General features: G+C 37.8%; 1 protein-coding gene across 11 annotated transcripts in view; it reads right to left on the bottom strand.

Annotated features, from left to right (window-relative positions):
• Positions 1 to 1,360: 1,360 nt before the first annotated feature.
• The window catches only part of DMXL2 (Dmx like 2), a 55,153-nt gene continuing 39,647 nt past the window's right edge, over positions 1,361 to 16,866 (bottom strand). For 2 of the 11 annotated variants that reach the window (XM_055715386.1, XM_055715388.1), the window contains exons 28-45: positions 16,596 to 16,844; positions 15,647 to 15,685; positions 14,825 to 15,006; positions 14,337 to 14,467; positions 13,247 to 13,332; positions 12,804 to 13,005; positions 11,589 to 11,706; positions 10,729 to 10,791; positions 10,246 to 10,332; positions 10,025 to 10,146; positions 9,116 to 9,254; positions 8,450 to 8,510; positions 8,236 to 8,363; positions 6,602 to 6,679; positions 5,942 to 6,033; positions 5,305 to 5,357; positions 3,972 to 4,189; positions 1,361 to 2,844 (exon numbers count right to left, since the gene is read on the bottom strand). In XM_055715386.1, the coding sequence (XP_055571361.1) occupies positions 2,635 to 2,844; positions 3,972 to 4,189; positions 5,305 to 5,357; positions 5,942 to 6,033; positions 6,602 to 6,679; positions 8,236 to 8,363; positions 8,450 to 8,510; positions 9,116 to 9,254; positions 10,025 to 10,146; positions 10,246 to 10,332; positions 10,729 to 10,791; positions 11,589 to 11,706; positions 12,804 to 13,005; positions 13,247 to 13,332; positions 14,337 to 14,467; positions 14,825 to 15,006; positions 15,647 to 15,685; positions 16,596 to 16,844 (2,258 nt within the window). In that variant the 3' untranslated portion in view covers positions 1,361 to 2,634. The remainder of the gene's footprint in view (positions 2,845 to 3,971; positions 4,190 to 5,304; positions 5,358 to 5,941; positions 6,034 to 6,601; positions 6,680 to 8,235; positions 8,364 to 8,449; positions 8,511 to 9,115; positions 9,255 to 10,024; positions 10,147 to 10,245; positions 10,333 to 10,728; positions 10,792 to 11,588; positions 11,707 to 12,803; positions 13,006 to 13,246; positions 13,333 to 14,336; positions 14,468 to 14,824; positions 15,007 to 15,646; positions 15,686 to 16,595; positions 16,845 to 16,866) is intronic. The other 9 variants (XM_055715391.1, XM_055715392.1, XM_055715396.1 and 6 more) reach the window with 7 other exon arrangements.

Raw genomic sequence — 16,866 nt, 5'->3', positions numbered from 1 at the left:
CTTGCGTTGCTGCACTCTTCCTTGCCCGCTATGTAAGCTATACCACTATAACTTGTTTATGACTACGCTTAATTATATTAAGTTCTGTTTCTAAAAAAAAAGCTCCCCATGTTCCTCCATCCAAGTGAAACCATGAAATGAAGGGTTTACTTTTTTTGCTGTTATTCTTAGAATTACAAAATATCTTGAGCAGGAATGCATGCACTCATCGGGGTGCTTAGTGACAATTTGTTGTTACTGTTAATTCAGAGATTGCACATTCACATCCAAATTTTTGAGAGCCAGAGGTGAGAAATAATAACAACCAGAACAAAAGCCAAAAGTTGCTGTTTCAGATGTCTGATTTTAACATCAAAACATAAACCCCTACTGTTGCTTTGTGTAGCTATGTTCAGAATCACGATCTCAGAAAACCCCCTACCTGCATTTCCAAGCTGCCTGTGTGTATTGGTAACGTTCACAGAGCTCATTCAAATATTTAGAAGCACAGTGTCACCGAAACCTTGAACTTAATACCCCTCTGTGACATCCAGGCACCTTGAAGGGATTAATGGATTTGGGAACATCTATGCCTGCAGAACCTTGTCTTGCAAATGTGCTGGAAAAATACCTCTGCTGCAGCGTGTGATACAGCCGTGACGGGGCCCGGCTGCACGCTCTCCTCAGCACATGTGCTGGTTTCACTAAGGCCAGGACTCAGGCCTTGCATGCTAAGGAGAGAGATGCAGCGCGAAATAAAAAAGCATAATTAATACTTCACACTAGCATATACATCTATAAAGAGCAATGGTTTTGTATGTGGTTCTGCTACTGCCTCTGTGGGGTGGGGGTCTTTTGGAGGGGGGTTAGTAGGTTTGGGGTTGTGTTGTGTTTTTAAAAATTGAATGATGGTACTAATAAAGTAGATTCTTTGGCTAAAAAGCAAGCTCCAGCAGTATACAGTTGAAGTTATAACTGTATATATATATAATATATATAGTTTAATTTATACAGTTTAGGGCACATTATAGAAACTGTCACCTCTGGCTTATCTTAAATCGTGTTACGTTTCTGAATGGCACTGTTGAAGCACTGGGCTCAACGCTGGGAGAAGGCAGGGCAGTGCGTTCTGCCTCTTGGCCTCGCCGGGCTGGGGCAGAGCCAGGCTGGCTTCTTGCAGCTGCCTTGGCGGGGGGGGAAGGGGCTGAGTTGTTACCCTTCGGCGCTGCTAGGGCAGCTACAATAAAATGCAAACAGCTCCTCGGCCTTCAGCTCGGCACGGTGTGAGGTCACGGTTCAGCTCGCTCCGGCACTATCCCATCAGCCCACGGAGGTTTAGTTAAATTAATTTAAACATAAGGAGGAGTTCTGGAATGGACCATTCCCTGAAATAAAAGTAATTTATTTAACTTACAAAGGGAAAACTAAACAATGACATTTACTCATCTTTCTTTTCATACTTCTCCTACATCACAGCCTGCAATTTAAAATCACCTTTGGCGAAAGGTGCTTTTTATTCTAGTATATTTTACAACACAGCACAGACATCAAAATTTTCATTGGAGGAATAAGACAGTTTGTTAACATTTAAATATGCAGACATCCGTTCCAGTCTCTTAAGAACATGTTTTTTGTTTACAACAGAAAAATACATCCGACAACAGTAGCTAGTTATATTACAAGCAAACAATATTGAACTCTGCATAGTTTATACAATATACTGTGGTAATAATTTAATTACCAGTTTTTATCCACTATTTACTAGCTGGCCACATAAAGCCTGACATTCATCTGAAATGTGGCATTATACGTTCCATTGGTATTCTCTTAACAGCTTCATTTAATGAAGTTATTTTCTGGATAAATGAACTTCAAAACTAAAAGCTGGTTAGAATTCGTGGATGTCTTCACTACAAACACTTAGTGCTTACAGTACATTCCTAAAGTAAAGGCAGGTGTCCAATAGAAAATGTAGTTGTCAGAAGGAAAGGACAATAGTGTGCAAATTAAAACCCATTGCATTTAAAAATGTGTTGATGTGCAAGTTACAGTATCAAGTGTGTGTTAATACTAACTGGGAAAAAAAATATCTCCACATAAAATGATACATGTCTCACAGTACATTCTTCATTGCACGTTCCACAGCATTTGCATCCATTACACTTTCTTATGAAAATCAAATACACCGAGTACCCTTAATTAAAACTAAACTATTTTACAATGAGGAGTGGTACACATGCTTCAGGTAGTGGGAAAATTGAATAAAAATAATCAGAATCACATCAGAAATGCTTACTGACTTGTAGAGCCACAGTGCTTGTTAAGTGACTGACAGCTGTCAGAATCTTTACAATACACTTACTAAACGCAGTTGAGAGTTACTGAGCGATAACCCCATCCAAGCCTGACTGTGCTGGGTTTAATTCTTTATTTTTACAGTCGTGCATTTCCACCCTGGTGATCCTTGTGGGCATACTCAAAATACACCTGTTGAAAAAGTGGTTTGTGTTTATTTTTTTTTTAATCTTTCCCCATCATATTTAATGCTGCAGTAACTGCTCTGAAAGGAAACGACATTTCCTTTCCACAGTGGGTATCACTGTGTTTTTAGCTACTTAAATGGACATTATATAAAAACAGGATTAGCTCACAATGCTACAGAATGTCAAAAATGCCTGAAGGTACATTGAAAGCACTGGGAAGAGCCCGCATTTTCAGGGTGCCGTCTGCTCCACAGGAGAAGATACGATTGCCTTGCACAGTTTCAATCTGCGTGACACCAGCACCGATATTTCTGAAAATGGACTGCTTAGCGTGCTCATTTTTAAATGAATGAATTAAGTTATAGCCAGTCAGTCTCCACACCTGTATCAAAAGAATGACAAATGACAAAAGGAGATTAAAATTAGGATTTGTGTTTTTTTCTGTTCCACATTGCTGGCTGCTCTAAACCCTACTCAAAGAGAAAAGGTATTTTTTTGTTGTTGATTAGCAACAATTGCAACAAGTCCAAGAGTCTTGAGAGGCTCCCGCAGAAGCACAGGCCAGACAGCAAGAGGCTGCCTTGATGTGGACCAGCTGGTACATGGCCTGGTGATGCTGCCCTGTGTTGCCTGGTCCATAGTGCCCCTCCCAGGATCCCCTCCCCCGCCACCCCACGAAAGCTGCAGAAATTGACAGGTTGCATTTTTATCAGAGATAACTCTTGTCAGCTTTCCAGCAGCTGGAAAAGCTTTCCTGCTAAGGAATGCTGCTGAGCATAAGCTGCGTAATTAACGAGAGCAGTGGCACGGCTGGCTGAGCTGCCTGTTGTGTCCCCAGTTGCGGGAGCGCCCATCAGGACAGGGCCACAAAGCGTGCAGAGGCACAGAAAGCCCACACAACAGTATGCGGTCCGGCCAAGAGGAAAAAACCTGCTCCCACCTTCTCTCTGCCATCTCCTTCTATTTCGTTCCTTTAGTATTCAGGAAATAAGCCCTTTAAAACAGGGACTGTATTTCTGTGTTGGTTTTTTTGGTTGTTGTTCCTTGCTACTGTAACATCTCAGTAGCTGCATGGGGGTACAGTATCAGAGAACAAACAGAACCTGGCGCTACAGGAACTTTACACAACACTGAAGTTGCTGAGCGCCCCCTGCGTTCCAAAGAGAGACAGCCAAAGGCAAAACCAGGACATTTTTAAGAGAGAAAAGTAAAGATTTCAAAATAATGCACTTCAAGTTCAGTCATGTAGCTTTAAAAAGACTGTTTAATCTTTAGCAAAGAACTAAACCTACTTGCTTTAGAAGGGTATTAGTATACTGAAGTTTAAATTATAAACTTTCTACACGTTGTAAGGCAAACGTCACGTATATCAAATGTAGGTTTGGGTTTTTGGGGTTTGTTTTTGTTTTGTTACTGCATTCATCTGGCTATTTACAGCTGCTGATAAACTGACATCAATATCAGCTGAATGCTCTCCTATACGGCTGAGCGCCTCGAGACCTTCCTTACCTTCATGTTACCTTCCGCTGAGCCCGTGACAAAATAGTCCTCAGAAGGATCCAGTGCAAGGGCCTTAACGGCCGATTCATGCGCTTGGAAGGTGTAAAGGATTTGCCTCTGCCTGATATCAAAGATGCAGACGTATCCCTTCCTGCCTCCAGAAATCAGCAGCTGGTGTTTAGGCGCATACTGAAGTACTGTGGCACCATGATCATGGCAAGTGAAGGCTGAAGAAGAAGGATGTCAGGATTTAATAGATTTGAAACTGTAAGTAGTTTTTGACCTTAAAATTCACTACTTCTGCAAATTGTTATCTGAATATTTTCTAACTTGACAGATACGTTCCTTCATTTGGGTAATGTCATATCAGCTGACAGCTTTCTGCTCTCATAAGAGCTACACAGATCTAATGCACAAAGCAAGCATGACAGGCAGTCTTAATTTATTTTATAATACAGGCACATACCTGAATTTCAAAAATTCACCATATTACGTTCATTTAAATTCCCAAGTTAATTTAAATTTGTAGCTATGCTATCCTTTTAAGTATTAATTACCTTATAGATATTTACTATATTCTGATTTCCTAACCTGTTTTTCACAGGAGCCCTGACTCAGTCTCTTTAAAATGAGGCTGAACTCCTGTGCAATCTGCTAGTTCTAAAATACAAATCTCAGAATGCACCTGTTGCTTTAAGTCCTGCAGTTGTTTACACATGTTAAGATAGATGAATTTGCTCTTTTAAAAGCCCAGGATATTATATTTGCGTTTATGCATATTTTTCTTTCATAAAGCAACATGCTAGAATTTTGCTTTTTTTTTTTTTTAACATGAAAAAGAAATTATTGAACTTGGTCAAATAGACACAAACATCTTTTCAGGCACCCAGCCCTAAGCCAAGGGCAGCAGACAGAAGGAGTTGCTTCTACTATTACCTACAGCTGCCTCTTCCTCTGTGCTCCAGCAGAGTACTGGATATCTTAATTCAGTGACAGTTTAAGTGAAAGCCTGCATACCGGTAAGAGTTCAATAATGCAGCCTTAACTGCTCAGCTGTTAATATCTTTTTCAGGATGTATTCAGGTATTTCAGACTTCATTAATAGTGTTGGAAAACCAGCTTTGTGTATGGTTGACCTCCTTTCTTCATACTTTTCTATACAGAGCAGACTAACATCATGCTAGAGACTATACACCACGAGTTCTGGTGTAGGCATTGGCATGCAACATGCATTTAGAACAGTTGCCCAGTGAAAATTTTTCCCCTTGCCCCAAATGCATACACACACTGTATTTCCTTAGCCAATAAGAAGTAGAGGTTTAATTTTCACTGCAGCACTTACCGTGTATAAGACTGTTACCAGACGAAACCAAAGTGTCCCAGAGGCACACATTCCTGAGGGGGGGTGGGGAAAAAGTCATTACAGCCTGAAGTGGTTCATGGGGTGACATGAGCTAGAAAGCGTCACATTCTGCGTCAGCGCCTAGACAGCAGGACTGAACAAGGAGGTCCTTGACTCTCTGCAGTCATTGGAGAGCATGTGCAAGGAGTTAAGAGCTTTAATTCCGTGCTCTTTCATGCTTCCTAGCGGAATTATGCTTTCTACCTTTAGGATGTGAACTAATCCTAGGCTGTACCAAGAAATTACAGAAGCTGTTCTTTTCGGAGAAAAAGAATGATCTTGCCTTTGCTGAACGTATTTCTCCCCCCAGCAACAGCATCACATCAGACTAGTGACATTTGGAGTACACTTTGAAAAAACTGGTTAACTGCTGACCACTCCTCACAAAAAGTAAATTTGGGAAACAAGAAACAGAAGGAATGATGTTGAAATAAATCATCTGGCAAGTTCAAGCTGTAACAAAGCTCAGAACACTGAGCCTTAAAATGTCAGCCACATGTTAACGCACAAAAGCTAATGAGTTATGGAGGTGAATGGGTAGATTTGGTGAAATTCCTCATTGTTTCTTTAAACACACCTGTTATCATTGGACTGTCCCGATGTAGCAACTAGACTTGAAGAGGTTATAAATGCAAAGTCACTTGTGGTTTTACTGTGGCACTGCCAACTCTGTTAAAAAAACAAACCAAAAAGATGCAATCTTACCAGTTGTAGCCTGCATTAGAAGTTACTATCAGTAACTGCAGTCTTAAATGTTGACAGCCTGACAGGCAATACAGTTTGAAACCTCAGGGAATGGAGCAATGGATTACAAAGCCAGTGCAAAATAAAAAGATACTAAAATAAGAAATAAACTATAACAAATCCACAACAAACCTGAATTTCAAATTAAGCATGGTCTTTCATGTACTGCTAAGAAGCAGTGAAAAGAACTGAAGAGTTTGACTGAGTCTTGAGATGGTAAAGTCATCACTGTCAGCTCTGATTTTTAATTTAATCATGGATAATGCTGAAGTAGTATTTGTAATTACATTGCAGTTTATGGTTATCATGCAACTAGTTTTCCAAAGACGCATCATTGAAATTCTACAAAGTTGTTTTGATAAAGTATGCCAATGAAAAAGCAGCAAAATCAAAAACATTTCAGTGAAACTCTTACACTCTTGGCCTGTCTGAAGTCTCAAAGACTTAACTTTCCTCTTTACAAAGAAAAAAATAAAAATTTCTGTTTACTTACCAGATAGGGCTTAGGATTTGATGTGGTTTGGTTTACTTGCCAGATACTCAGAAATCCTTCACCATCAGCAACACCACACTGCCAGGAACAAACCGCATTCGTTAGCGTAACGTACTGGTTATGGGATGCTTACTTCGTGAGAGTAAACAGCTGACTTCAGGAAAAAACCCACCAAACCGCTGACTATCATCAACGAGCATCAGGTATAAAAAAGTAGTTGAAGCCAAGTGAGTTCAGAGCTGATTGTTTAATGATTATTTAATGATTGATTCTCTCCTACATACTTCACTCTTTTCTGGAAATGGAGGCTTTCTAAGTGTGGAAGCTTACCTTTCAAATCCTAACGTCAAATCTAAAGCTCACAGAGGCATTGTTACTCCATGACCCTACTTGATAATGCTTAGTAATGTAAGGTGCGTGACAGCGTGCCATAAGCGTGGTAAGAACGATTACGGAAGGACTAAGCTGTATCAGGAACGGTAAAATGACTGAGCTTTATTTGTAAACCATAACGCATAACAATTAATACTGTATATTCTATACAGCATATTCTACACCTGTAAGTATTTTAAAAATGTTTTAAGAAATACTTATAATTATTTTTTTTAATGTTTCCTCCTTTTAGTCAGGTTTCACAAGTCCTGCCTGAGTGACCTCCACATGAAACAGTGGGGACTATTAGTACATCTTAAGTTCTTGGTTAAAATTGATTCCCACATGATGTTAAGATTGCAGTATCTCAAAACATAATCAAACCACTAATTTTTAAAAAAGTTTAAATGAGATTTTATGCTGCCTGAAAATAGGTATGCTGGGAGATACTTTATATTTCAAACTAATTCTAAACTTTGCTGGTTTATAGCTATCTTACAGTCACAGCCAAACTCCTTTAATTCACTTTTTATGGCTTTTAACTATAATGAAGTTAAATAGTTTCTCAGTGAGAAGACCTGCTAAAAAACCAGAATGGGCAACATGAAATACTGAAGAGGTGGGTATTCCTCTCAATTTTCTTCTTTGTCCTCTCTGTTTTCTGCACCTCATATACCTCAGAGAGTCATTTCTGGCCAAATTGTATGGCTCTCTTCTACTCTTTCTGCTCTCCACTGCACTGGAGTATACTTACATTCTTCAACTAGTAGGCTGCATTTTATACATCTGTATCTTCTAGTCATGCATTCTGTCAAAACTTTATCTTGGCCAGAATACAAAGTATGAAGCACTTCTAGAAGAGCTGTTCCTAGATTGATACAAGTTTGCTTCTACAAAGTAAGTTAGTTCAGTGTGTTTTTTTAATAGGTTTAATTTAAAAAGGTCATCAATTGGATTCGATCAAAATCCAAATCCAAAATCAGAACAGATTTTAGAACAGGGAGAACAAGAAGTCTGAAAATGCAGCAAATGGGATATGGGATAGCAGTGTGAAGCCGACAGAAGAGAAAGGAGAGAATAAGGGTCAGAGTTTTATTACAAAGCTTCCATACGCAGCCATGATACGATACTGCTTATGCCATCGTTCTGGGACATCTCAGCGGTTGTGTGTGTCACCAGTTAAGCTGTTTGAGAGGTCACAGTGCAACCAAAGATTTCCTTATGAATGAAAGAAAAGGGAAAATCCTAACTGTTGTACTTACCTTATTGCCCTGGGAATTGAAATACATTCTTGTAACCCTGGCGTTCCCAGCCTGCCGGAAGCACACCAGTTGCTGGGGCCTTGTCCACTCAAACATGCGAACGCTACCATCTTGTGCTCCTGTAAGATCTGAGATTATAGGATAGGTGTTCATTAACGCTGCAGTATTTTATAGAAAATTATCTACTCCATACTATTAAGTGTGATTCACTTACAATACTGATGGACTGGATGTGAAGCCATCCTCTTGACGTTATTCAGATTTCTTTTAATAAGCTTCGTATAAAACAAAATTAAAATAATTTGGAAAAAAGACACAAACACACTCTTCAATGTTGTTTACACTACTACACGGTGAGTTCCCCCCAATTAAAAAAAGCCTGTTAAGCTAACATTCTTTGTACCTAGTGACGTGTAGTTGCAGTATAGTAACTAAAGCCTGTTTATGAGAGGTTTTTAAACATGAAAGTTCAAATAGTATTAACGTTACCCACTTTTATACAAAGGACTTAAGCACACGTTGGGGTACATACTTTTGATATTAGTCCCAATGTGAGTATTTAAAGTTTGGGATTGTTCCGGTTTTGATTGGCTTGCTTTGTTTTCTTTTGTCCCCAGAAATTCCAGGTCCTACCTCAGAGTTCCCACAATAAAAGAGAAACCCCTGACTTTCCCATTATTGTTTATACCACGATAACTCTATGCCACGATATACAAGGAAATGCTTCGCTTGGCCACCTTTTTGGCTGGGCCTCGGTCATCGTAGGCCTTTTACATCAACACTGACCTAACAGCATGACGAGTGCACACTAGGTCTCTCTACTGACCAATACACTAAACAAGTAACAGTCTCCCGAGCTGCAGGCGACACAAGTACTTACCACACCAGCGCCAGTGCTGGTCTGGCCGCTGCCCAGCCACGGCATAGATGAAGATGGTTGTATTTGATTCACTCCAAAAGAGGGTGCAGTTGACTGAGTGAGCGTTGTGGTAGAACCACGGAAGTCAATATCATCAGAACTGTAAGAGAACAGTAGTGCTCTGCTTTAAGCAAACGTTCCTTTGCTACCAACGCGGTTTGCTTATCTCATTATCAAGAGCCTAATGGCAGCACGTAGGGAAAGTGATTATAACAAGACTACAAATTGGTAATTCCTGCACTTACATTGTGCAAACGCTTTCCACGTGCTCCAAAGCGATCGGTATTTAACCTCAACAGGTAAGGTTTAACTGATGATCCCAACTGTGGTAGAGGGATGTTGAGAACATAAGCTCCCTTGAGAAGAATAGTGTTGGAATATTCCTGACCTGCCTGTCCATACGTGTATCTGTTCTGTGCAATGGTGTGTGGTATAGACGAGTGCTTGCTGCAGCCGATACGTTCACAGTCCTGGGCACAATAATGGAGGAGGCAGTAATCTGGGTGGTTGCATTATGCAACTAGCACCAACTACTGCAACTAGCCTCAGTGCTGCAGTGATGCAACTGCAGCGTTTTTAAGGTAGCACGTCTTTTATTAGCTTATGCACCGTGGGATTTTACTTCACTGTGCAGCACAGACATGCCCAAAATACTCAAACTCCTCAAAACTGTATTTTCTCCATGAGTAAAACAAAGACTGTAATTGTTCTTTTGCCTTTCCTCACTCTTTCGTAAAACAATCTGAAATCTACTGAAGAGGAGTGATTCACTTTTTTTTGTGTGACCCACCTCTGCTTACACAGGTATTGTACATGCAGCCTCACAGCAGAGCAACGCTCTTGAATACAACCACAAAAAAACGATCCTACCTTTTAGACTCTCGGTCATATTCTTCTCCAATCCATATAAATGACTGAGCAGCCAGCAGAGCCGAAATATCAAGTTCTTGAACATCATGCGTAGATGCCAAAACAATTTCATTGCTGTTTGCCTATGCAGCACAAATAGAAAATTTATGCTAACTATAATTAAGATGTTTTTATTACTGTAGCATTTGTACAGTTTTCTTCTTGCAGTATTTGAGGCTTACCTTATTGACTGCAAATGCCATTATCATATCTGATTCTTTGTGAATGATTTTTGCTTTCCCTCCGGGGTAGCCAAGATCTGCTTCAACCTACAAAACATGTATAAGCAATTTCAAGTAGCATGAAAATCCATTTTGTCATAGTATATTCAGACTGCAAAAATCTATACAAAATTCATGCAAGAAAAGTTCAGTGGCCTCAGCATTGTTTAGGAAGCTAAACTTTAGACTTCTCATACTCTTTGGTGTTCTAGAAGCCAAAAGTTATTATTTGAGTGTAAGAAACACAAAGTTGTGTGTGCAATGCTATTTACAAGGTGTTCACTCATCCCAATTATCAGGACATCCGAAGTTAATTCGCTGATTAAAAGCGTGCCACACAGACTACACAGAACACATAGCTTCTGTTAGTCACATTAGAGAAAGAAAAGCCAGTTCCACAGAACTTTTAAGAATGTGCTAGAGGTTTGGGAGAAGGGATACTACCTTGTTTTTGTGATCTTCTGCTACGCAGTTTTGTTTGACCTGCTCCACACGATCTTCTACAGACTACATAACATCACACAGTCACAAACACAAAACACATGCACAAACAAATATAAAAAAAGAATGAAACATTCCAAACTAGATTTTTAAAGGCCACTCTGTCAGTAAATGATGACAAATGTATTTTTAACTTTTTATAAAAGGCACAGAAACTAAGACAGGAATCTAAACAAACTCACTTAAAATGTAATGCCTCCTAGATGAACACAAAATGTATGGTAGAGTAAATAAATGGAGGAGTAATACACACACAAACTCCATACTTACAGGAATTCTTAAAGACATTAAATAGTATACTATATTTCCCGTGGTACTTATGTGTTGGTTTAAATTTTCAGTTAGAACTCCTTACAGTTGTAACTGGTACAATTCGTAAAACCCCATGTTATATATTACTATATAATATTACTTTTATATGTATATATTACTCATGCATATATACATATACACAAAGTAATAGCTTATTTAAATTTCTTTTTCAATATGACACACAAAAATATTCAAATTTATTTACTTATTACTGTTATTGCAAGTGTTCTGTTTCTATATTAGGACAATATTCAAATACATAAAGGTAAGGTGAGATATGTCTTGTTTAAAAATATTCGGTTAAGTTGGTATTTCAACAAACAATGTGAAAGTCATGTTGGTTAAAAAAAAAATCCAGATGCTGTTAAATGAAAGAAAGAAAACTGAAATGCCAACAAAAAAAAGGAAAGAAAAATTAAAAGAAATACTGAAGAGACTGAGGTACAGTTATAATTGGGTTCTTTTCAAAAAAAGTTACATCCTTTGTTTACCTCACTTTGCTTTCTTTTCTTTGTGAATATATATCTTATGAAAGTCTCCTGAAGAAGTTCTTGCTTCACAAGAAAATGCCAGAGCCTTTTTGCTGGAAGAGCCGAATAATCCTTTGATCTGGATAGCACAAGAAGGGAAAAAAAAAAAAAAAAAAAAGCGTCAATGTAATTAAAGCTGGACAGAAAAAAAAAGATAAAGAAAGACTGAACTTCAGGTGCATTTGAGGAAAAACCCACCAAGTTTAAGCTCTAATTGTTCAAGTATCAAGAGAATTTTTTTTTTTGCATTTTTAAAATTCCACAGTATGTTAATAACTTCCAAGTACTACAGTTTAACCTGCTGACTTGCCTTTATGCCTATATTTGCACTCTAATAAAACTGTTTTTATGTTGGAATTATGCTGGCCCTTCAGAATTTTTTATGTTGGAATTATGCTGGCCCTTCAGAATTTTTCTACATTTTTCTTTCAGTATCCAAAATAATTCACAAATACTTAGCTTATATATGAGCCAACTAAAATTCATTGCCTCAGATGTAAGGACAAATATTTTTGAAAGAAACAGTGCATGTTTGTAGGGATATTTTAATAAAACAAAATTCTATAGTAGTATCAATCATGCAAATCCAAAGTCATATATAATGAGCAAACCTGAAGTTGTATTTTAGTATATTTAGAAAAGCAATCTATTTTTCAGCTGAAAACATAGTTCGCTATCTGTGTTTAAAGATACCTGCAAGCACGACATTGGTCTAAACACAGGATGATTTGCTTTACAAGGATCATACTTCAATTTTCTCTCCTCCTCCTGACATCTGCATGTATTATTTTCTTAATTATTTAATTAATTCTTAATATTCTTTTCTTTTGTTGCTGAGCTAGGGTAGGAGACAGCTGCTACTGGAAGAACAGTCAAAGAGGTTGAATATGGTCTTCCCAGCAGCAGCTATTGCCCTTAATTTGTAGTCCTCAAAGCTCAGCTCTTATTTTCCTTTCTTGCTGCAGTTTTGAAAGGTGCAGCAGAATGAGGAAAGGCTGCTGTGGGAGACAGCTGCATAAGAAGGAACAAAGGGACGTGGGAAAGTGATTTCTGTAAAGCATTGGCTAGACCCAAGATCTAGGCAACCTTCCTTTGGCTGTTTAACTTTAGATGGAAACAGCCTCTAGCGTTTCAAGGATTAAAGAACGTGGTTTTGCTAGAAAAACCCACACTTACTTGAATGGTGTGTTTTCAGGTTCAATCATTGCTTTATTGCGGAGAATAGCTGGTCCTGCACCTACGCCAAGGTCACTAGGGTAAGTATTGATGTAATTCGGTGGTGGGCCTTCAAACTGGTCCATTCTATCTTGAAGAATCTGTTCCCAGTGTTCCAAGTTTTTTATTACAGCAATGCCCAGCGGTGATGTTACAGGCAGATCTAAAGAGAAATATTAACAAACTAAGGCTTAGAGGAAAAAAAAGGATAAATCATTTAAATTACAGTGTGTATAAAAAGCCTGAATAATAGAACCATTAAAAAAAAAAATCTTGAAAGGACATGTACTTGTTGGCAATTGTAAGAAATACTGTATTGAATTATTTAAATTTAAAAATGAAAATGAAAAACCAAGAAAACCACTTATACAGAAAAATAAAATATGAAGCAGAATTTAACATACCAGTGAATTCCAGACCAGCAATGGGAAAGAAATTCTTAACATTGTGCAGAACTAATTTTACCATTGTCAGATGCAGAAGAGCCCAGCTGTATAAAAAGAATAGATCTAGTTGTGTTAAAACAACATTAACAGTTATCTGCACAATATTTTTATCCTTCTACCAAATTCACAGATTAGAGAAACAGTGTAGATGCTTCACTGAGATTTACCAGACCCATAAAGCTACTTATATCTCAACTATGCAACATAAGGGTGCCTCTGAGGGCACCTTGCTGCAACAGATGGCATCCCCTTTCCTCTTTTACAAAACCCACACTATTGTACTCTTCCCCCAGATAAAAGAGTGTGTGTGCAGGGGCCTCTACAAGACCGAGAATTAAGTACAAGCCCCCTGAAACACCTCCTGAAATTCTCCATGAAATCACGATGAATATAGATGAGACAATTACTTGAGTTTGGCATTCATGGCAGAAGCTTCCACACTGAAAGAGTCTCACAGATGTTAAAGATACAAATCCTGTACAGTAAAGCTGTCCGAACTAATGAGAGGCCTGAAGAACACAAGAGAGCCGTCGTTTTTCTCCATTATTACAAAGCTGAGATTATCCACATTATTTCATTTTATCTTGTAATATTTGCTCTTTTATGTGTTCTATTTAATCTGGCCCTCATTCAAAGACTAAAGACCATGCTTGAATCATCAGCCTAAACCATCATTCTAGAGCTGGCATTGTGGTACCTACCTCATGTTCTTAAAAACGTCTTAAAAATGCAGATGGGGATTTTTTTGGGTTTTTCCCCTCACCAAAAAAAGTGAACCACACAGCCTTGACTTCCTAATCTGGTTTGTGTTTTTTTTTGGTTTTTGTTTTTTTTTGGGGTTTTTTTCCCTCTGGCAAGTCAATGGGGAACTGTTACTGTGATGAGAATTTGTCACTTCCATAATCCCACTACCACAAATACTTGCATCCACAGTTCTAAAATTATTTTATTTAATCTGGACAGTGCAGAGGATCTGTATTTTCTTTAATTTGGAAGCAAAGGTAAGCACATAACAAAGTATTCTAAAATAGTGGAAATTTCTGCTAACCTGTAAGAATTGGCATCTTTGTGTTCCTGGATCTGTATATCAGAGAGGAAAGCATCGTCTTCTTCCTCATCACTGTGAATGCTTTCATCAGAATCATATATAACACCGCTGTCTGATAAAGGAAGAAATGGCTGCAACGCAAAATAAAAGCCTGCTATAAAAGCAATTTTCTGATATTTTAATATTCAACTCTTACTTTAGTTATCACTGTCACAGAGCTTAAATGACAACAACTTAACCTATAAATAAGTTTCCCTAAAACATAAAAAAGTAGAAAGGGAAAAAGCGTTAATCCCTATTATGGGCAAGAGACATGTTTTGTAAGTAATAGGCTTGTAGGCTCTTCATCTTTTATTACAAGGGTAATATTCTGCAGCTTACTACAAAAAGCCTCCAAATTTTCACGTTATTTTTGTCGTCCTTTAAAAGTTAACAGAGAAGAAATATGCTTTTAGGAACTTTTATGAGAATCTTCCATTTTCAATTACCTTTGCCATAAAATAGTCCCACATGCTGAGTTCTGGGGGGATAAACTTTTCTTTGTAAGAGGGTCTCTCTGCCGGTACAGGTGGTGGTACGGTGCTATCCTTTACTGGTCTTCCTGGCACTAGCATCCTCATGTTAAACCGACGGCGATGTTTATCCATTTCTTCTGATGGAAGAGGTGGTGCTAAATTCAAGTAATTTCAAAAGCTGATACTAATATTGCATCTTTAGAAGCGGTGGCCGCATTTTATGATTGAAGCAACTAAAACTGTTGTTACTGGTACTAATTTCTACTGGTTCAGAAATCAAAGCCAGCCTAAATAAAGTAAGTGTAATCATACAAAAGTTCACATGATAAATTCAGTAACGATGGCATTTATACATTGGATAAATCATGAGAAATACATTTTATTGTCTGGATTAAAAGCTACATCCCCTAAGAACTTAAGTAAAAAGCTTTTAGCTGAAAAATGTCTCTAGAAAAAAACTAAGAAATTTTGTTGAGAAATAAAAATAATAGATACAATTTCACTAACTGTAAACTGCACAAGTAGCAGTAGTTACTTAAAATATAAACCAAGGACCTCTCTAGTGAAGAAAATTTGAAATTAGACAACTGAAGTCTATTTTAAAAGTGTTACAATTTAAAATGTCTTAATAGTTATCATCAAAATATTAATGGGGAATTTGTTTTTCAAAGTGTTATTGGCAAAGCAACACTGAAGATCACACTTACTTTATTACAATGGAACTAGGTATTTAAAAACTTTTTTTTTAAAAAAAGCCACTACTAACATTCATCTACACTGCAAGTTTTTACAAACCTTCATTACCATCCTCTGAAACATCAGAAGCTGTAGCAGCTTGCAGGTTAAAGGAAAACAGAATACATCTCAAATGAAGACATGACTTTATATAAAATTATTCATATTAACATCTTGTGAAAATAACTGCCCTAAATGAGTTTAAGTTATTCCATGAATGACAAATATCTGTTGTGCATACTTATTCGGTGCATTGCCTCATTACTGTTTTGTTTTATATTCCTGGTATAGAACATCTGATTTTTGCATGTATTTCAAGCCTATCATTGTTTCCAAAGTCTGTGTGGCAGGATTTTCAGTATTGTTGCAGTGTTAAGTCTATGACAAATGGTTGTCGTTGCCTTTGCCTCCAGAGGCTGAATTCAATCTTCACTTGTGCTTTTCCTCATGCAGTATATTAAGACATGCTCATCTGTCTTTGCAAAATTCCTGGGTTTAGTTGGAGCTTACATATGCATGAACCATTCTTCTGACAGAGAAGGTTGATATGTCTGCTCTGTGGTCTTATGCAAGGTGAAATCGTGTCTTGCAATAAAAATTGGTTTCAGAAATACTGTTTCACCATTACTGCAGTCGTTAAACAGTAACGGTGACCTCTCACATGCAGAAACCCATAGGTATTAACACTGATTTATATAATCTATTTTTTCACTAAAAACTATGACTTAAAGTTCTGAAAAGTGTTATAAGTAAGCATCTAAAGGTAATATTAGCAATATAACTGTACAGTTTTCATGGCAAATTAAAAATGTGCAGTTGTCCTTTGTAATGGCACCCAGCAAGACTAATATTTTTTCTGCTTTTTAATTAACGTAAGTTTTCTTGCTAGTAGATATTTAAATTCTGCTTGCTTGGGTTTTGTCTATAAAAGGAAGGAAATCCCTTCTGCTACATTGCTAAAAGGTATAAAAGGCAAATCAATTAGTATGACCTTTAGAGAACAAAGTACCTGGAATATTTTCCGACTGTCTTCTAGGTTTTACAAGAAGTTTCACTCCTCCACCAAAAACTGCAGCCCACATTCGACTGTTCAAAGGGTGGGCTGCTAGTCGAAATAATTCATTACATGAATTTGTTGCAAGGGCATGTATAAGGAGACTCAGGTAGACAGCTACAACAGCTTCGCAAAGCAGGATGTTTAACTTGGGTTGATCTTCATCCTGAGCTGAACTTAAGAGATTTATAAGTGAACTCACACCTGCAAAGAGGAAAGAGGAAAA

This window comes from Falco cherrug, chromosome 7 (assembly GCF_023634085.1).
Source record: "Falco cherrug isolate bFalChe1 chromosome 7, bFalChe1.pri, whole genome shotgun sequence".
Lineage (NCBI taxonomy): Eukaryota > Metazoa > Chordata > Aves > Falconiformes > Falconidae > Falco > Falco cherrug.
The sequence above is the reverse complement of the archived record's forward strand: the minus strand, read 5'-3'. Positions and strand labels throughout refer to the sequence as shown.